General features: G+C 37.7%; 1 protein-coding gene across 1 annotated transcript; it reads left to right on the forward strand.

The window, feature by feature from the left end:
- The first annotated feature begins 116 nt into the window (after window positions 1-116).
- Window positions 117-22,201, forward strand: LOC137261058 (vacuolar protein sorting-associated protein 26B-like). Its single transcript, XM_067798723.1, has 9 exons — window positions 117-192; window positions 12,484-12,627; window positions 13,319-13,394; window positions 13,699-13,855; window positions 14,134-14,298; window positions 15,846-15,952; window positions 17,439-17,507; window positions 17,926-18,068; window positions 18,395-22,201. Exons 1-9 carry the CDS (start codon window positions 190-192, stop codon window positions 18,566-18,568), a joined length of 1,038 nt encoding a protein of 345 aa, XP_067654824.1. The 5' UTR covers window positions 117-189; the 3' UTR covers window positions 18,569-22,201.
- Window positions 22,202-22,796: the final 595 nt, after the last annotated feature.

The following is a 22,796-nucleotide window of genomic DNA, read 5'->3' on the forward strand; positions in this document are numbered from 1 at the left end:
CATGTATTAACGTGTTATTTTAAAATACTATTTGATAATGGTACGCATAAAGTCAAAACATTCGTAACCAGAGTGCAGCGTTATAAATATTTTCAATTTATTTTCATAATTTCTGAAGATCACGGATGACTGTGACTTTGTCCGCCATATTATTTTGATAGGAGGACGGGGGAGGCTCACTTCTCCAAAATGGTACGTTTGAAATATACTTATTTTCGAAATAAATTAGGATATAACTGTCCTGAAGGCATGACATAATACCTGTAAATGTGAATTTTGAGCTAGATTAACGATGCTTTCTATTTTGAACGAAGATGAGGTTGCGGATCTCGTCAGGTTGAGGAGAGGAGGTGGTGTTTGGTCATGTGATTGCCTTGCAGTCGACAATATTACAGATATCAAAATGGCATTGTCAGTGCTTACCAGCACGAGTGGCCAAAAACATGCACATATGTATGCTACAATATGTACCCTGGGTATATAGAATGCTAATTAGGTGTGAAATGTTGAGTGTTTATCGTTACTTACGTGAAGGCTCAGGATGATCTTCCGTGTTAGAACTAGAAGATAGCCTAGTAATGATGATAGGATTGCATCGAACAACCCTGTTTATATGCTATGTGTTTTATTGAATTGGTAGGCATTCTGATTTGTAGCCAGTCAGTTCATCGTGAGTTTGACTCCTGTAACACTGTTTGTGTTTATTTTGTGTAAGCCTTTTCATGTGTGATGAAAACGATCTTGTATTCACTTGTGTAGACAGTACTGTCATGAGGTGGTATGCCAAAGTTAGAACTGTAGTACTTTCTCACAACAACATATTACTGCTCTGTAACAGAGTTTAAGGCAGATATTGCCACCATTTTCAAGTTCAACAATAATCAGAGATCTATTTATCCAGGTCATGGTGGACTTCTTCATGCTACAAGTCACTGCTTCTCATGTTCATAGTAATCATTGGTTAATGTGAGAAAGTAGGAAGAATAGCTGCTTACAGAATCAATACTGGCTATTGACCTTTTATTGTCACTTCCTCGTTATAGCGCATGCATACATCTGAACATATCAAATTTGTTGTTTTTCTGAACGACATTTTCTGAAAGATCGTGGCTATCAAAAACGTTTCCACTGGAAGTAAACAAAATTCCAAATCAGTAGAAAAATGGTTTCTCTAACATAGTAATTGCGGGGTTGGGGGTGGGGGTGGGGGTGGTGATCTCACATGATAGACATAGTAGGGGTGTAACTTTCATATTAATCCTAAAAAGTTAGACCGATATATTACAGCTTGTGTTTTTAATAACAAAGCAATAATTCTTTATGGTTTTGCATAAACTTTGACACAAAAGATAACTACAGGACCATTTGACCATTTTTACGTTCTTGTCTGTGAGTGAGGTCATCGACTGAATTGCTGCACAATTGGCTGTCAGCTGCAGTGGTGAATGCTGGTTCAGTTGCATATCTGTTCATTTGGATAAAACTTAGATGATCTGATGTGAGTTATGTTATGGTTTCCTTTCAATAGACATATCCACAAATACGATTTCATATCATCCATGCGACCCGTGAAGGTCCCTGGGTAGAATAGGCCTTCAGCAACCCATGCTTGCCATATAAGGTGACTCAGCTTGTCATAAGAGGCGACTAATGGGATTGGGTGGTCAGGCTCGCTGACTTGGTTGACACATGTCATCAGTACCCAATTGTGCAGATCGATGCTCATGTTGTTGATCACTGGATTGTCTGGTCCAGACTCGATTATTTACAGACGGACGCCATATAGCTGGAATATTGCTGAGTGCGGCGTAGAACTAAACTCACACACTCACTCATATCATCCATGCAGGACAATTTGACAATTAGAAATATTTGAGTGAGGTGATTAAAATGTCAACAAAATCAGCTCATGTCAGCTTTCATCAACATTCACACTGACAGTAGATTTTGCTCTTTTGAATTTCATTTTTAGATAAATTCCATTTATTAAAGGTGCTCAGTATGTCAGGGTTGGAAAGACAGTAATATATTTGCGAATTTTATGTCATATTTGGTGAATAACATGAGCAGTTCAGAAGTGGTGATAAGTCCTCATGTTAGTTGTTTGGAAAGTACAAAATGTACTACTATGCTTCCTGTTTGCATCGTTAGAAGAAAAACATGATCAGCAACTGTAAACAGGGTTTCAAAATTAATGCTTTGAGGTAGCAAATTTGCTATTACAGTAGCAACAACTTGCTACTTTGTAATTTTTAGTGAAGACAATGTTTACGTTCATCATTTAGCTGTCATTTTCGAAGGAAAGATCGCCACTTGTGCACTTACACTCAAAATACCAATAATGGTATTCTCATTTCCCCAAAATGCTCATTGAAGATGTCCTTGGTCACTTGCGCATCACAATATGCACATGTGAAGAAGCATAACATTACTTGCATCAAATGTTTGATAATGAGCATTTCCTGAAGCAAATGGGTGATAAAACACTAATACAAGAAAAGGTGATGTTTTTTATATAACATGAGATAACCAGTATGCTGATAATATTATATGATGTATATTACGCAATAGGAATAAGTGCTGCTATCAGGTAAGGTACTTTGCTACCTATGTTTAAACCAGGTAGCAAGTACTTGCTACTTCCTGACAAAGTTTATTTTGAACACTGAATAGCTAGAATAGCTAGTCTAGTCTATCATGAAAACGTTTTTTTCATCAGGTTGAGAAACTACTATCGATTATCTAGTGTATTAATGTATAGTATTTCCTTATAACACCCATTAGTATGATCTCCAGGTCCCATTCATCCTGTAGCTTTGTTTTAGGAGTTGCGGCACAATCTGTATCTTCCATGTCACTTTCCTCAATCTTCAAGTTGATGCACAGTCGATGCTTCATGATATTTTCTTACTGCTACATATTTCTGTCTCAGTTTGTAAGAAACCTCACTGAATCATTATTACTACAATCTGATGCACCTGATAAATAGTTCTGCCATTCATCACTGTCCAGTGATTTCTATCAAGCTGCATCCCTATGTTAGTTGTGGTTTCAACCAAATTGATCCCTATAATTACAGTCCTTTGCAAAGGAGAATCTAGAACACTGTGTGAAAGATGAGACATTTTTCCACACATACATTCAGGTGGGAGGAATATGAAAGTGAAAGGTCAAAACACGAAACTGAATATATTTTTGCCACTGGTTTGCATCATGAAACACATTTGATAGGAGATATTGGAATAATGTCCTCTTTCTTAGAGCATGTTGAATAAGTTGTAATTTCCAAACCATAATGGAAAAAAGGACATGTATACATGTACAGTTTAGCTGAAGGATACATTGACTGATTTGGGTAATACCACATTGAAATCAGCTCTGTGGTGCTTCCGACACCACAGTAAAAAAAATTATGTTTTATTCATGTGTGTGGATTTGTTGGGTTGGTGTGGTAGGTAGCTTAGTGGTTAAAGCATTTGCTCCTGATAGAAAAGATGATTCGATTCCCCACATGGGTACAATGTGTGAAGCCCATTTTTTTGTTTCCCCTCTCATGATATTGCTGGAATATTGCTAAAAGCATTGTGAACTCATTGACAGTGGTCTTGTTAACTGAATCAACCCATTCCACAACTTTGGCACATTACTATGTATGTATCTTTATATGTCTGTGAATTTAACTTCAGTATTTTAAAGACTGTTCGAGGCTATGCTCTTTCACTCACTCACTCACATTTCGTTTTCTGCTGAAGCAGGGTCTTCACTGGATACAGTAATTTGTAGTGACACATAATATTAAACATCCTTGATATCTCCAAAATATGTGTTCTGATAAGTCTCCACTATACCCTGGATGAAGCAATTAAACCGTGGGTGCTTCTACCGATAATTCTATTACCTCCCTTTGCTGGCTCTGCCCTCTTACAGTAGCCAGCCAAATCCAGCGTTACAACCAAGTCTGCCAGTGTCAACAAAGATAGCGGTTGCATCTGCGAAGGTTTGTTCGCAGTGCAGCTCAGATTTTGGGGAAGTCATACTGACACGTTGACAGGCCCAAAACTTTAAAAAAATATACACAAGAACTCCTACCTCTTCCAGTGGACCTCGGCATGGTTTGTGTTGCCAAGTTTAATTGAATAGATGATTTAAAATGCAAAAGTGACTTGTGATTGCTTCATTTAACTTCCCATCGTAGACACCTGATTGGTTAAAAAGCCAGCCAAGGGAGTTAATAAATTCAGATGCATCCAGGGTATAGTGGAGATTCATTGGAACGTATGCCCTGGACATATCAACGATGAATATTAAAGAGCTCAGTAAAACATTTGGTGCATTTAGTAATACAGTACACAACATTATGGGAGAGAACATCTTGCGTGTAGAGAAATGTTTTAATGTAGGTTCTTTTACCATTTTCAAGTGAAAGGCGTTTTACGCTTTATTCTTGAATCACCAACTTCCAGAACGCCAGACTAAGATACAGCTAGATGGGTTAATTTCAAAGGATTTAAGGTGTCATGTGTCCAGCTGGTTCAATCACAGAATGGAAACATCCTGATTTATCTGCCTATGGTGCTGTTATCTCCCTGCATTGGCTGAAAGTCTAAATAAATATATCAGAATTGAGCTTTTACATTTTTGCAAGTAGCAGAGGCGGTTGTTGTTTTGAAACTATTAAGAGATTTTCCTTCTGTTGACACTGATTATTTTATGCCAGGGTATTTGCCTGATGTTTGTTTCATAATTTATTGGTGTAATAATTCATTCTTGTTTTGTGATATTCACTGCAATATGGAACATATAATCTGTAACTCGTTCTCACTCTCAGCCAGAATAAAAATTATAAATTTTTTGTTGGATGTTGCTATGTTGCAACAGGTAAAGAATTTGACATTATACAGGAAATTGGTTTCAACAGCTTCACCTTTTTTATCACAAGTAAGAGTTTATTTGTATTTTGTTTGTATTTTGATTAGACTTCTAAGTTTCTCCCTCTGGTGTAATCTTTTTGAGCTAGATGAAGATGTGCATGATTTTAAAAAATGCTAGTTACCAGTATTTACCAAATGTGTTGTGATGTGTATTCACAAGTATTTCACATTGTTGTATACTTGAAATAACATGCACCTCTAAATAGTGATGCACACCATGATCCACACAATGCAATTGACAGCGACAATAGGAAGGATGAAAAACGTGGTTGCATGTTATTGTTAATTCAAAGATGATGGGATAGCCTAGTGGTTGTAAAGTTTGCTTCTTCCGCGGAAGACCCAGGGTTCAATTCCCTAGATGGGTACAATGTGTGAAGTGCATTTCTGGTTCCCGTTTAGAGTGATGTAAAACCTCACTCACTCACTGACAAAGCTATATTCTAATCTTAAAGAAAGTATCCTGGGACATGTTCATATTGTTATCACAAGTGATGACGGGTGAACAATGGTGAAGCTGAATATAAGACATATATGGGATGTTGTTGCTGCTGCAATCTGACATATAAGTAGGATCCATGTGAACTCTCCTGTATATGTTTGTGCCATTTTGATGTAGGAATACTGCATGTCAAATTTCAGTTTTTATATGATATATCTGAGTTGGTCCCTATACAGTTTGATAATGACCTGAATGTATCCTGAAGGTGTCACTATCCCAGCTTTAATAGTTTCTTGGCAGGACACTGATGTTCAGGATCTACAGATGCTTTGATTTTGAGTTGACATCTCTAGTTTACAGACAACACATTGATGTTCTCACCCTAGAGTATATGTACAGTCACAAGAACTAATACTTTTTTCTTGGTTCAAGTCAAGGCTTCAGTTTGTTATATCTCTTGTTAGAGACATCAAGATTAACAATTGCTCATAAACATTTTTAGAGCTGATTGAACATCCTGATATTTTTGCTCTGGTACATTGACGCTATTTGGTATGCAAGACGTGATCAGTAAATTCCAAGGAGTTGTGTTCACTCTAATTGTATCAATCTGTATGTACTGTGTGTTGCAAGTTGCTCTTTTGTATTCTAGTAGTCACTTGATAAATGGATTTTGATAGTTCATCTTGAAAAAAGGTCCATGTAAATGTGGTAGAGTAATGTGTGCCTTTTCACAGTATATCAGTACAGTAAAATACTTTTATAACGAACTACATGGGACCACTGAAATTAGTTCGTTATATCCGTAGTTCGCTATTCACGAAAATCCCATTGAAAGAACAATAAAACACACTACACAGTACTACACATTCCTACTAGTTTATATTATGTTCTTTTCACTACAAAGCTAGTGATCTTACTCTGTGCATGCTTGGCCAACTGCATATGTCCCACAGCCTCATTCAAGTCAGCGAAAGAAGACATGTCAATTGTCTTCTGTGACACAAGAAACTTCTTCAAAGTTTGTAGCGCCATATTGGCCTCTGTGAACGAAGGTGGGCCTGGTCTGTTTCATCGCTGTTCGTGTCATCATCACCACATTCCGAATCAACTCGGGATCTTCCGTCGCGCTGATTGGAAACAGCCTTTACGAGCATCAAAGTGAGCATCGCTAACTGGCAGCGAGTCCACTTGCATTTGCAAGTTTTGGCGATATTGTCAGTGCTGGAGTGGTGAGGTAACCTAATGGTTAAAGTGTTTGCTTGTCATGCTTAAGACCAGGGTAGGATTCCCCACATAGGTACAGTGTGTGAAGTCCATTTCCGATGTTCCCCACCGTGATATTGCTGAATTAATGCTAAAAGCGGCTTTTATTGCTAAAAACCCAACTCACACATTATTGTCAGTCTGGGGTAGAATAGGCCTTCAACCCATGCTTGCCATAAAAGGCGACTATGTTTGTCTTAAGAGGTGACTTATGTGATTGGGTGGTCAGGCTTGCTGACTTGGTGGACATATGTCATTGGTTCACAGTTGCGTAGATACTCATGCTGTTGATCACAGGATTGTTTGGTCAATTATTTACACACTGCCGCCATATAGCTGGAATGTTGCTGAGTGTGGCGTAAAACAAAACTCTTTCACTCATTATTTTCAGTACATGTTAATCCTCTCAATGCTGCCGTCGAACCCATTCGACAGGAGTGCAGGATAACGACATCTCCAAATAAAACTTGCAATAATTATTCAACGAGTCGGATTTATGTGCCATATGAATTATGTATGGAATGCACTGATTCTCAGCTTTTTTAAATATTAGAAATTCTATATGTATATGTACCTTAAAGTGAAATGCCAGCGAATTAAAAATGTGATCGCCAAATTTCTCGGCACGGAGTCGAAAATAATGGCCGTTGTTGACTTTCAAGCACACCACGTCGAGTGGTACCCAGTCTAATATTTTCTTCATAATGAAATATTTTTTTATAGTTTAATCAATACTTTTGTTCTTTGACGAAGAGAAAGCTCACAAGTTTCCCATTTTCTAAAAATTGATAACTTTCGGTGTAAATAATTACAAACATTGACGGACTAACACAAGCTGATCTTGCGAGGCAATGGGGATTGTGGTCACAAATACTGTGCTTTCAGTTCCCCACATGAAGCTCATTCTGGTGTCCCCTTCAATATTGTTAGCTGGAATATTGCTGTAAGCAGCTTAAATCTAAACTCACTCATTCCCTCGGTCACTCACTACTGGACTATGAGAAGTTTTATTAGATATGGGCTTCAGCTTTGGTGAAAGCTACAGACTGAAGTATATGCAATAAAAGAATACAGGAACTGAGGTTGTAGTGACAACAATTGTTTCCAGTACTAATTTTTGGCATGTAGATCAATGTCTTGTGTGTAACATGTTGGGCAATACCTGCAGGACACCATGCTAGCCTGCCATAGATTCTCTTGCTGTGGTTGTCCTTACCATTGCCTACCATCCGGCCTGAAGGGCTGCTGCACAAAAGGGAACATTGGCAGATACTTTATCTTTAGCATACAGTCTCCATCTGAGAACCTTCCTCATTGTGCTCTTCTCATGTGAAGAGAGTTTCTGAGCCTTCCCATCAAATATAATTAATGACCCACAGAGCAGGATGAGGTCCTGTTTGGCTCAATATGATCAGTGAATGCGAATTCTCCTGTAGCATGCATAGGTACACATAGTTCATCTATTAGAGACATGTGCCAGACGCAGGTCATGCTTCATACTTTGTCAGTATGTATGATTGTCACTGTAACCTCAGTGATGGCTGTATTCCAAACATTTGTTCCTTCCTTTTTGTGTCAGTAGAGTATATCTAATGATCTTTAAGAGTAACTTGGGTTTGATTACGGTAATTGTACACATCTGATGTCTGAGCCTTGGAAGATTCTGTTCAATCTATATGGTAATGTAATTTCTCGATAATTAGGATAATTGTCCGTAGTTTTAAACCATGGCTAGGCTGGAATTTGATCCCACTGATACATCTGAAAAAAACAAAGCTTTTGAAAAAAAAACAACCAAAAAATGATAAAAATGAATCAAGAAGAAGGATCCAGATGAAGTAATATAGACCTGCCCACTTGTTTGAATGTATTCTAAAGTGGCTGTGAGGCAGAGAGCTATGTTTAACCTATATCGAACCTTTCAGAGCATAGGTCAAATAGGCAGTTTCCAAGCGTCAAATAACTGGCTAATCTTAAACATAGCATTTTCACCTCATTTTAAGTAAGTTTCCAAGCGTCAAATAACTGGCTAATCTTAAACATAGCATTTTCACCTCATTTTCAGTAAGTGCAAACTCTTGTTTTCATACATGAACTTGAACAGATAGTGACACAGTCTTGATTTATTATCAATGTTTGGCTTGTTTTCGTCCCACTATGGGAGAAGTTTTGGTGAAATGACTGTAAATGTTTTCTCACTAACCAACAACAGAGAGAGTAACATGTGGTATCAGACCCGTGAAGGTCCCGGGGTAGAATAGGCCTTCAGCAACCCATGCTTGCCATAAAAGGCTACTCAGCTTGTCGTAAGAGGCGACTGACGGGATTGGGTGGTCAGGCTCGCTGACTTGGTTGACGCGTGTCATCGGTTCCCAATTGCGCAGATCGATGCTCATGTTGTTGATCACTGGATTGTCTGGTCCAGACTCGATTATTTACAGACCGCCGCCATATAGCTGTAATATTGCTGAGTGCGGCGTAAAACTAAACTCACTCACTCACTCACATGTGGTATCAAGTGTTCAGTTATTAGGGTATGCACTATTGGTCAAGACTGTAACTTAGTCTCTGAATATATAATTTTAACGTAACAAATAAACCTATCTGGGAGAATGACAGTTTCCAGCCATGCATTAGTTCACCATCTCTACTGAGATGACTTTTTATTGGTTCGACCGCAATTTCAGAGAAATTCAGAGAACATGTATTTATAAAACCCAACATCTCTATATACATTCTTTATGGATAACAACTTCTCACAGTGTATATGATTTTGTTTGACAACGGTATATGAATCCGTACTGAAACGATGCATCAAGTACAATAAAAGAACTTCCATAAAGAATCTTACTCTCTTGTGACTCGCCATAATTCTAAAATGCCCATAAAACAGATCATCTTTCTGTACACAAAATGAACCCTCAGCGTATCAGCAAATGAACCAGCCAATCGGAAGCCGTCGTTACACTTAAGTGCACATGCACCCGCTATGACTTGGTTCAGTCTCCGGTGGGGGGCTTCGTTTCGAGGGAAGTAAGCCCAAGTACAAAATATTGCACTTTTGGATCACGATTGTATGTTTTTAATTTTGTTTATTTGTTTTTGAACAAGCAGCAATGTATATTATATGTCATGAATAAGTGATGATTGTGTTTTAATTATGTTCGATTTTTTGGATGCGTGTGGCCGGTCATAGTGCTAAGGTTGTTTAGTAAAATTGGGCACATGCAAATTGATCCTTGGCCTGTTACCATTCATTTAGTGCTAATGTTTTTTTTTTAATTTTGACACCGCAGTTGAAAATAGAAATCTTTATCCCATGAAGTAAGAGCACTAATAGTTCACTTACTCTGAAATTTGTCTATGGATGGAGTGTGTGAGTTGAGTGTTATGCCGCACTCATATTCCAGCTATGTGTTGGCAGTCTGTAAATAATTAAGTCTGGTCCAGATGATCCAGTGATCAACAGCATGAGCATCCATCTATGCAACTGGGATACAATGATATGTATCAACCAAGTCTGCGAGTCTGACCGCTTGATCCATTAGTCGCATTTTAGGGCAAGCATTCTTTCTAATACTAACCTGGATCTTCATGAGTCCTATCTCATCAAAGTCATGTCCTCACAGATGTTTAAAGTAAAAACAATTGCCAGGCTGCCATGAGGACCCATGTACTTTAGAAGCTGCAAATACATGGACATGTAAGCATTACCTAATGCTGGCAGGATCTGTACACATGACAAACATTTGAAATAACAGGCCTGACATGCAATTTATTGGTCATGGGCCATAGGAAAGGGCTTATTTTGAACACTGATAATACCCACACAAATTGTTTTCTGCTCGTGATAGTCACACTATGTCATAATGTATGGTGTCACAACATGATATGTATCTTGTTAAACATGTCAAATAAAACCTATTTGCATGTAATCGTATACAAAACAACTGGATAGCAGGATAGCAGAGTCAACTGACACAGGACAGAGTGCTCACACATGCTGGAGGTACTGCCACGTTTTTCTCAAATGTCTGTGGAACTTCAAGAGTGACATCCTGCTGATGCATATTGATTATACTGGGATGTGTTCAGCAAATTGGAGCTTACAAATTATATCTGTAGTATTGGTCTGTTGAAGTGACAAAGAGTCCTAATGATCATTTTCAGGTTTTGATGTTACCTTGATGGAAGTCATAGAAGTTTGTAGTTGTGTCATGCAAAGATGTACTGCATATTAGCAGTGTTCACGATGGTGCTTCAAAGTAACAGGACACTGGGTCCCGTAAGTTTCAGATCTCTGTCTGACCCACCGAAAATTCACAGGACCCACAGAATACAGTTACACAAAAATTTCAGATTTAACATTTGAAACATTTGGCATTGAAATTATTAACATTATACGATAACAAACATAAGTTTTCTAAACACCACACAAGGGTCACATGCCACAAACAACAACTTCACACAAAGACATTGTGAAATATTCAGTCAGACACTGGGGCTGGCGGGTTGGTGATTTCTGTCCGACTACTGGTGAATCTGCCAGATTTCTCAGAGGGTCAGACACTATTCGTGAACACTGCACGAACAGCTAAAAGTGTTCTAACAATTGAATGCCATTGTTTCTTATGTATACAGAATTAATCAATAAATTCAAACTTAAATCAACATGTACAAGGTGCAAAGTGTACTTCCTGATTCACATCCCACTAGTTAACAGGAGGCAACATGTACATGTAGAAATCAAAACAAGACAAAGTCATCAACATCCCAAGCAATGATAAAATACTCTTTGTGAATATGTCAGTTAGATATGACTATATCAAATGTACCGTTTGATGTACTTCAGTAATGTTGATGGCAAGTTTGTTTGTTCAAAATTGCCTCTGTTCACACAGCAGGAAATGGGTACCCGGTGGGATAACTCACTTAACTATTAACTCTCTCTAACTATTCTCCCATGTCGCAGACAGTCTAGGTAATATACAATCAGATCGCGTGCTTTGAGCGTGGTTATGCATGGAAACAGCCATAGAATTATATTATAATTGCTAATTAAAGGCTAGATTATGTTCAGTAGTCAGTAACGTTGTTACGATACACTCGCACATTCAGTGAATTAAACAGTAGTCCTTCATGAATTCAATTCGTTATCCATGGATATCACCAGAACCAAAAATGAATGAAGATTTACAATATTTTCACTGAGCATATTTTACTTGAGCACTAATTAAAGTGAGATATGCAAGAATGGAATATGTACTCGTGTTCACGATGGTGTTTCAAAGTAACAGGACATTGGGTTCTGTAAGTTTCAGATGTCTGTCTGACCCAATGAAAATTCACAGGCCCCCACAGACTAAAATTAAACAAACATTTCAGATTTAACATTTCTTATAATTGACATTGAAATTATTAACACTATATGATAAAAAACATAAGATTTCTAAACAGCAAACAAGTGTGACATGCCACTATTACCAACTTCATACAAAGACATTGTGAAATATTCAGTCAGACACTGGGGCTGGTGGGTTGGTGATTTCTATCGAGGTCCTAATTTGACCCTTAAAATCAGTATCAAAATAATGGGTTTTGTTTAGATAAGATAAGCCAAACCATCAACCTTTGTTCATGTTTTTGTTGTGATCAGTCTTTGGAAATAGATGTGGTAGATACTCTTTGTCACATGCTACAGTAAATGATATGAATCATTTTCAAATTTGGATGAGAATATGTTATGTATACATGTGTGGACTATATCGTTAGCTTGGGATTTGAAATTGTCTATATCTGACAGCTATTGTAGTAAGTAAAGTGAATATTTACATTTTGTTTTAGAGTTTCTTTGGATTCGGCCAAGGCGCCGAGGTTGACATAGTTCTTGATGGTCAAGACTCCCGTAAAACAGCTGAGATCAAAACAGAGGATGGGAAGAAAGAGTGGTACTACTTATACTTTGATGGAGAGACCGTATCAGGGAAGGTGAGATTTATCATTTCATACCTTCAAGTCTCTGTAGTTCTTGAGTAGAATCAGTTTGAAGTTTCTGCTTGTTTTTGAAAGTAACGGAAACTTCATAGATTGTTGTTTTTGCTATATCATTGCTTACTAGAAAGATTGTACATGGAAGTTCTTTTTTGTACATTCAGTAGTTTTTTTAGGGTGTTCCAGAGCTTCTTCAAATTGGTTTCTCAGTGTGTTAAATAGGGCTGCAATGATTCATCCAGACCTTGATTTGATTTGATTTTCGATACTGGACCCTTTCATTTGATCATTTTTTATTTGATTCTTTATACAAGTTAAAACATCAGATTTCATTTAACTTTCAGAGTTGGCCTTTTAAGCATGAAATATATCATCAACTTGACTATGTCTATTAACACCAGTTTTTGTTTTGTCTTATGTCTGCTTGAAACTGTTTAAGCTGATTTAATTGAATTGTGTGGATATAACGGAAATAAGTATTCAAATTTTGATTCGAAATGGTAGTAATGGTATTTGAAAACTGAAATTAATCAAACCAAATCATTGCAGCCCTATTGTTAAATTTGCTTTAGTTGCATTATTATTCTGGCAGTAAGATAAAACATTTTGCCATACCAACCTGACAGATTTATGATGTTTATGGATGTACCTGTGATGGTGTGAAATTAGAGGGTAGTCTATTTTCCAGGTGAATGTGACACTGAAGAAGTCAGGTAGCAAGCTGGAGCACCAAGGGATTAAGATAGAATTTATTGGTCAGATAGGTGAGACAAGATTTAATCAAACTTACCCTTCACAAAACGAAAGCAATAACTCTTTGTCATACAAAGTCATAGGTTCAGAAGCTGTCCGAGAACCAGTCTAAGTAGACTTATTATTATTCATTACACTGGTATACTGAATGTAACAAGCCCTAGCAGATGGTAGTGTCAGCTGACCTTTGAGCAACCTATGACTGTTCAGTCAAATTAGACTCTCCTAGAACTAAACAAAGAGAAAGGAAATCCATCTTGACTGGCTAATTCCTAGTTAACTTCATGCTTGATGTTACTTTTTGTCCTATTCCAGAGTTGTACTATGACCGTGGAAACCACCATGAGTTCACATCACTGGTCAAGGAGCTGGCCAGGCCAGGCGAGCTTACACACAATTCCAGCTACAACTTTGAATTTCAACAAGTGGAAAAACCATACGAGTCATACACAGGGGCAAATGTTAGGCTAAGGTAGGTGTGGCTAGCCTTTCTGTAAAATGGTGGAAACTAATTGGTAGCAGTCTAGTTGTACCAGCGGTCAGTAGCTTAGACCTACATCAATCTAGGCTTTTTTCTCTCTCTTTGATTTCATCAGATATATTTTCTTAAGCTAGTGAGACTGAATGAAGAACCCAGTAATCTGTGTTTGTTCCAAACTGTGAGAGGTTAAATCATTGACAGAATGACTGGCTTAGTTACTCGTTGAGACAAACCTTCTGTTCGCTCATAATTATTACCTTTTTACACAGGTATTTTTTGCGTGTGACTATTGTGAAGCGGTTAACGGACATTGTGAAAGAACAGGACATTGTTGTCCACACTCTGTCTCAGTACCCGGACATGAACAACAGCATAAAAATGGAAGTGGGCATTGAAGACTGTCTTCATATAGAGTTTGAATACAACAAGTCAAAGTATGTACCCATCACCTTCACATTCTATGCATGGACATCCCTTGAACATTTGGGTTTAGAGTTGGTCTTCAGTAACCCATGCTTGTCATAAGAGGCGACTAATGGGATCAGGTGATCAGACTCGCTGACTTGGTGGACACATGTCATCATATCCCAGTTGTGTAGATTGATTCTTATACTGTTGATCACTGGATTGTCAGGTCTGGACTTGCTTAATTACAGACCGCCGCCATGTAGCTGGAGTATAGCTGAGTGCAGCGTAACAGTCAAAGTTCATGGCATGAAGATGTCTATTTTCAACTTCATAAATATTATTTACTGCATTTTGACCATTTTGGAATGAATTGAGAGGACATTTAGTCTGCAGGCTTATACTGCTATCACATACTGTTCATTAAAGGAGCACAAATCTTGTTTTTCTGGTAGTATTATCCATTTTTGTGATCTAGAAGTTAATAACTTACCTGTCATGATGGGATTAATTTTATTATTTATTATCTATTTACTCTCATCCTCTGTTCATGCCTCATGAAGATATCATCTGAAAGATGTAATTGTGGGGAAAATTTACTTCCTTCTGGTGAGAATTAAAATTCGATACATGGAGCTTGCAATAGTTCGTCGAGAGTCAACAGGTGCAGGTATGATCATCATGTGATCCAATCGGTTGTCGATGTGATCTGTCATGTGACGCAGTAGAAGATATGTGGGACAATATACTGTCGTGTATCAAAGCATGTGTTCATCATCTATATTCATCTATTCGGTTCAGGTTTTCACTATCAATGTTTATGATTTTGTTTTTGTATTGCAAGTTTATTTCTGTTTTGTGTACCATTTGTGTTACACATTTTGGGATCCTCTGTGAATTGCTGTAACTTCCTTCAATCATGAGAACTGCTTTGAATATGTAATTATGTTGGGAAAAACAAAACAAGACTCCTCATTTCAGTGATACCTCTCAGTGATACTGAAGGGTTTGTTATTGTTGGTTGAGTGAGAGGGACTGAGGGGGCATGATTTCAGTAACTTGTATATGAGAGGGAAGGCATACAGTTAATAGAATTGATATTGGGATTAATTCTTGGGATTAATTCTTAATCTCAAAATCACGTTGATTGTCTCTGTTCTTCACTGTCATCAGACCCAGTTGTCATTCACCATCATGGTGTACTGTAATATAACTTTCCCTGTGTTGAAAATTCAGTTTTGTAAAGTAAGAGTTTCTGTTAATAGTGACAATTGACAAACTGCTGTCTAGTGCAAACAGTAAAGAACTGTAATAGGCAAGAAAATATCATAACTTTCTCAGTTATGGGTTTGGGGGTAGGTATGAATTGGCAGTCTTTGACTTCCCGAGTCCACAAGTTATAGAATATTACAAAAGCTAGGCTCTGAACACATGGGTTTGATATGCTAATGATATGTTCTCTGTAGTGGTAGTTGATGTAGTTGATGAAGGACCCTGAACTGTGTAGCATGAATGTGGTAGCAGCTTCCTGTCAGTCTGCATGGACGTTGTGCCGTCAGTGTCTGTCTGATTGCAGGTATCATTTAAAAGATGTCATAGTTGGCAAGATTTACTTCCTGCTTGTGCGGATAAAGATCAAACACATGGAGATTCAGATAATAAAACGAGAGACTACAGGCACAGGTACACTGTTTGTCTTACGTGTCAAGTACCACAGACCTGTGTGCCATTGTACAAAACAACCTTAGTACTAAGACTGCCTTAAGCCTATGTTATCATATGGGAGTTAAGGTCATCTTAGCGCTAAGATTACTTTGAACATTGGCACCCTGGGTTGTATTGTAGATTGTCAACATGTAACCATCTTAAGCATCTCCCTACCCAGAGACGAGGCACTGCTCAATTTGTTGTTGCTTTCATTATGAGGTACAAATATAAGTGACAGCAGTCTGAAACAGACAACAAAATAAGCATACCTATGAACATGGTGAAAGCAACAGACCTTGTTCTCATTAAGTGAAGGGAAGAGGAATGTATCACATGGGTGAATCATGATGACTCTGGCACTCTGCAGTTTTGTACTGTTAACAAATTTGGAAGTGTTTTTCCAAACAAATGTGAAGTTGTGTCATCAGTAGGGCTGCAATGATTTGGTTTGATTCATTGGAAATTGAATCTGACACCTTAGTTTCGATTTACAACAACCATTATAACGGTTTGGATTCAGTATTTGAAATATCTATTTAAGTTATTTCCACACAGCAAGAACGTAATTTTGACACCATTTTGAGGAGGTTCAAGCGCTGATATAAGGTGGAACATGACACTGCTCTAATTATCCAATAAGAATTGTTAATAGGACACATCACCAAGCTGATGAATGATTCCAAATGTGAGAGTTTAATCAAATCTGATGGTTTTACTTATATATGAAGAATTGAATTGAAATATTGAAATTGATCCAACATTCAAAATCAAATCAAATCGAGGCCTGAGTGAAATGAAGCAGCCGTAGTCATCAGCAGCCTCTTGAAACAACTTCCCTCTCAGTTGAAGACTCCATCAGTGTTCAGCCTTTCCTTGACTATACCACTTTCTAAAAGCAGACTTAATTCAGAAACAAAGCATGAATCCTATTCTATCCTGACTATCAACTGTCCACTGCTTGACAATGTAACGGAATATTTTGTTCCCACTTGCACTCTCCTTTCTGATCTTTTTGACTGTAAACTGAAATATGTTTAGATGCTAAGGTGTGTACATTATTTTCCCATGTAAACTTGTTTATCTCGGCCATTAAAATATTCATACTTTTCTTACCAAGAATCAGGAAACTGTCACCCACTCTGAAAGATGATATTATATTACTGATTATTTGATTCTCATGTTAAGTCGCAGTTTAGCATGACTTGTATGTCATCTAGTGTTATCCTTTGAAACTGTATAAGGCCAAGTTTTGAGGAAAAACATTTCTTTCATACCTAATATCTTATAATATCATAGTGAGCAGAGTTTTGTTTAGGTAGTTTAAGATGAACCTGGCTATGTAAGTACTGTATGATGTTATTTACCTACTGTAGAACTAGAAAGTCTAGATGCAGAGAGTTATTTTTGTTTTAGTTGACCATGATAAGACGGGACTACACACATGTCTCATGATCTGTTTCAGGTCCCAACACATTCAACGAGAATGAAACCATAGCAAAATATGAAATTATGGATGGTGCACCAGTTCGAGGTAAGGTTGAGCAGATTACCACATGAGACTTGATCATGAGTTTTGAAGTACAGTTACACCATCCACAGAAACGTGTTGATATCTCATTATAGTCAGTAACTGTATGACTGTTGATGTTCCAGGGGAGTCAGTAGCTATCTGATTGATTGTTTCTGGGGAGTCAGTACCTATCTGACTGTTGATGTTTCAGTGGAGTCAGTACCTGTGATCTGACTGTTGATGTTTCAGTGGAGTCAGTACTTATGATCTGACTGTTGATGTTTCAATGGAGTCAGTACTTATGATCTGACTGTTGATGTTTTAGTGGAGTCAGTACCTGTGATCTGACTGTAGATGTTTTAGTGGAGTCAGTACCTGTGATCTGACTGTTGATGTTTCAGTGGAGTCAGTACTTATGATCTGACTGTTGATGTTTCAGGAGAGTCAATACCCATCCGGCTGTTCCTCAGTGGGTATGAGCTGACGCCAACTATGAGAGATATAAACAAGAAGTTTTCTGTTCGCTACTATCTCAACTTGGTGCTAGTTGATGAGGAAGAGAGACGGTATTTCAAACAGCAGGTGTGTGACAGGCGTTAATCTTAGGTCTTGAATGGGTCATATAGCTAATATTTAGGGAGATTGGGAGATGTTGGGGTAGTTTGGTGTGAAGGTCACCAGCTAAACTCCGCTCTGAGCTATTTGGCAGACAGGTAGAATGTATTTTAAGAACAATTCTTTCAAGGTATTTATTACTTTTTCAGAGATGTTTTTGGCATGAAACATGACTATGATATGTTTTGCAGGACAATTATACAGATACAGAAATATTTAGACATTAGTAATTTCATCCATATATTCATCCTACACATTGCTGAAAGAGACTCCAACACCGTCAATTATTTCAGGAGATCACAATATTCCGACGGGCAGACAAAGTGAAGCGGTCATACCAGTCGTCCATGCATCATCACCAGCCCAACTTACAACGTGACAACGCCAAGTTGAAACCCAGCCCTGTGGAAGAGAACAGTACGCCAGAGAAGGATGGAGAAGATGATGATGAAGGGGAAGATTCTTAACGATCATATCGCTAAGAGGAAGATAAAGAATGATGTTAATAACAGAAGATATTGTGATGGTATGACGGTGGCATTGTCACAGCATGTAGAACTGCCATAGCACATCAGAACTGTTAGTGTGGACAAGGGTGGATTTGGGCAGGGGTGGGGGGTGGATTTGTACATGTGAAAATGCTAAGTGATATGTGATAAGGCATTTGTGCCAGATTGAAACTCATGCATCTGTTGTACAACTCAGATTTTAGCTATTCTATTCTGAGAGTACTCATATTTTGTTTTGATTCTAGTCAGTAAGTCTCAGTGAACATTTGTAATGCTGTACATTTTATACATGTGGAAAGTATGGCCGATAAAACCCTCATTGAGTTTTTGCTGTGTAAATTACTCTTTGTAGACTTATATGAAATTTCTGAGTCCAAAATGTGATGACATAAGCATCAAGTTTCCTAAATCCACTCTTTGTGATGTATTACATTGTACTCACAGGGTGGGGGATGTGCAAGTCAGGGGAGACAACTTCTATCAGCGTGTTTGACTCATTCCGTTAGTGGATGGGTTTGTGTGTGTTAAGTTTGTATGGACAAATGGATGCCTGCTGTCAGACAGGCACAACAAAATAGGGTTTAGTGTTGTTTGTTTCAGTGAATAGCAAAATGAGACAAAACACCCTAAATTATTGTGTTTCTTATATAGGTGCATTAATACTCTGAACCATTCACAATGAAATTGAAATTTGTAAATTGTAATTGATGTGAACATATTGCTGGATTACTTCCAAAAGAACTGAGTCTGTTTCTCCAGTGTTTTAGACTATGCTAAGAATTGTGTTTATGCATCATATGTATAGAGATTGTGATGCACCGAAACTATAGCTTCCCTTGTACAGAAGTAGTCCTGTTAGTTGTATGTTCATTGTTATAGATAAGGTATAACATTGCTCACCTTATGACAAGATACTGTCTATGTGATCCAAAAATGGCGGAAGATTGGTTTTACGAGCAACCACTGACTGTCAGGTGTGAGCTTCATGAGAAATGTAGAGGATCGCCCAGGTGAATCATTTAGTGTTTCATTGCGGTTGATAAGTTCATATTAATCCAAGAAGAAAGTGATTGTAAATACTGATGCTGTCATTGGTTGTAATCCTGTGTCAGGTGTGTGCTGTGTTAATCAACTGTGCATTAGGGGTTGGACCACACAGGGCTGTATCATAGCTCATGATGCTGGATGAAGGGCAGTAGGGTAGCCTAGTGGTTAAAGTATTCACTCATCAAGCTGAACACACAGGTTCGATTTGCCAGATGGGTCCAGTGTTTGAAGCCCAGTTCTGATGTTCCTGGGATTATGCATGAATATTGCTAAAAGTGGCATAAAACCATACTCACTTACTCATGATGCTGGACAAGTGGTATAAGTGTGTTTCTTGAATGGCCCAAATTTAAGACAGCATCTCAAAGGTTGTCATGATCCAGCAGGAAACAGTGTTGACTGTTGCTGTCTGTATCCTTATGTTCTATTGCATTGCAGCTCTTGCAGCTGCTGTAATGTGCCCTTGCGGCCATTTGCTACGAGGCAGCCCTGTTCATCTGCACCCATCATCATGAGACTGTCAACACTGTTCCATCTCATGTTGTGTGTATATTGTGTCGAGACTTCTGTCTCGCTGTACAGGTAATGTTATTGCCAAGCATTTGCTCATATTTGAACAAACTCTTAATTTCATTTTATTGTTTATGTCAATAATTTACTGATGTCATAATTGTGATGAATGAGTGACGAGTACCCACAGCACTGATCAGAATGACAAGAATTGACATGATTGTTGCAGTGTAACATTGCATGTGTAATTTCGGGTTCCAGCTTTAGCTTGTCCTGTGGCTCTCAGGCTATTTTCATGGATGTTTTCACTTTTGTAGGATGTAGGTTTCCTAAGGCCCAGTAAGTACACCTTGCAAACTGTCAGTGGTGATGTTCAGTTTAATTGGGAATCTATTCCCTTGCACATTCCTGATAAAAAGAATAGTTTGTTTGTGGGAGTTTCTGCTGGTAGATCTATGTAGTATATTTGTCTGGAACTGTGATTTGATTTACTCTTCAGATGTGAACATTATTTGCAGATGTTGTGAAAAGATATATGTTTAAGGGCATCTTGCAGAAATGTAATACAGTTTCTAGGGGCAGTGAATAAAATTGTAATAATGTAAAACTAGGAACAAACGATACTGAAAGGGCTGTGAATATGTATATAATGTGTACATGTGGAGGTGAAACGTGTTGAAACCAAATATACAGCAGGGCTGATGCTACGTTAACATACACAGCCAGTTAATAATGACCCATGATTATTCTACAAATAAGAAAAGGAGTACATAATATTTTGTTCAATATGTTAACATCAACAAAAGGTTACACTATTAAGATCCTGTTTTCATGGTGTCACCATGCTGATCTTGAATATCTTGAATGTTGCCAGTAACAGTTTAAGAGCATGTTCACTCACAAATTCAAGTGTCTCATTCTGTCAGTTATCTCTTTTTAAACAAGTTAGAAAGCACTTTGCACTGAATTTCAATCAAAGTTTTCTTGTGCCAGGAAGAATCACTTGCAGAGGATGCAGGAAAGCCTGGATGTCAAAGAATGTTCATTGTGGCATATTTAAGTCATTCACATCAGATCAGTTATGGTCTCAGATTTAATATAGTGACTTAGGATCAATATTTCTTCAGTGAGTCCAAGTTATTTAAACTTGTTGCATCACAAGAACTCAAAGCTATAAACAGAAGTAATGAATTGTGACAGCCAGACACACATTAACAGTGTAGTTAGTGAGACATTTCCTTTCCCTCTGATACCTATCTGTGCTTCAATTGTCCCAGAACTGTCTGCCAGCTGTGTAGGGGCTGCACTTAGGTGTTTATATTTGATAAACAATATTTAAGTCTTTGGAAATCATATGATTGTATGGCTTGTCTATGGCTAAGTTTTGTTAATATTCTTGTTGTGTACAGATTTGTTATTTTATAGATACCTTGTATGTATACAAATAATCCTATTTTCTAATGCTAGTGCTTCAATCAGCAAGTACCTGTCAGTAAGCGTAGTGTATAATATATGTATGATCCATGTAGGACAGAAGTGTTGTAGGCAGGACATTTTGTGAATTTTATCATTAATTAAGAAGATTGTGTAAATGAATGTTAGTATTTTTGGTTCTGATTTCTTGAATGATGATAAAATTCTTCAGCATGTTTTTAACCTTATCAGGATCAATCACTCAGTAGCTATGGCTGCTGTATAATAACTGTCAGAGTTATCTCCCTTGTGTAAATGCACCTATGACTGAAACCAACAGTTGCTACTCAGAACAATGAATTGTATTACTTATTAACATCTTACATAAGATGATTTGACAATCTCTGAATTACAGCAGATGTCTGTGTAAATTCAGAACTATGTCAGGGAGAAAGCTTTAACAAAGGAGATAACTCAAAGGTTAGCAGGATGTCTAATCCCATGCTGCATGAAATACGCTGTTCAGTACCACTTGTAAATTTCACACCAACTTGATCATGTACTCATTTTGATGTTTGTCATTTGTCATCTATGACAAAATAAATGATAACAGAATCTGAATGGTATTGTTTTGATTATTGATAACTACATTACTTCATAGCCACCATTTCACATCGAGCAGCACTCCTCAGATGGGCTCTGTAAATGTGCTGTCGCTTTTCACCAAGTGACTGCCAAATATGTCATACTGTGGATGACTGTGTCACCTATATCAATGTATGGCAGGAAGCTGTGGGAGTGAAGTACTGTAGGTAATAGGAAAAACTGCATTTTCACTTTTATCTCTACAATTTATATAGCTAATGTGTGAAATACCTGTTAAAATAAGTTTTGCCTAAATAGTTTCAGTGGTAGAGAGGTAGGACATGTAATTAAAGGACTTTACTGAGAAGAGATAAGTGCAGAAATGAGCAATGAGAATTCTTTCAAAGTCCAAAGAGACTTATTTGGAACAGACCATGGCTTTATGCAAATTAGTGTGCGATGATACTGTATTGCAAAGGACACTTTTCAAATGCCTATTTTGAAATTAGACCTAGCTTCATTGTAAACGATAGCTGATATAACAAATAATAACTTTCATGCTGAAACTATAAGGATGTAGCTACCATGGAGTCCCACTATCACCATAAAAAGAAACAGGTAGGAGGGGTTG

Source organism: Haliotis asinina, chromosome 14 (assembly GCF_037392515.1).
Source record: "Haliotis asinina isolate JCU_RB_2024 chromosome 14, JCU_Hal_asi_v2, whole genome shotgun sequence".
Taxonomy (NCBI): domain Eukaryota; kingdom Metazoa; phylum Mollusca; class Gastropoda; order Lepetellida; family Haliotidae; genus Haliotis; species Haliotis asinina.

Coding starts and splice junctions, on each gene's coding strand:
- LOC137261058 (XM_067798723.1), top strand. Junction 14,299..15,845: donor TTTGAATACAACAAGTCAAA/GTATGTACCCAT, acceptor GTCTGATTGCAG/GTATCATTTAAAAGATGTCA. Junction 17,508..17,925: donor GGATGGTGCACCAGTTCGAG/GTAAGGTTGAGC, acceptor TTGATGTTTCAG/GAGAGTCAATACCCATCCGG.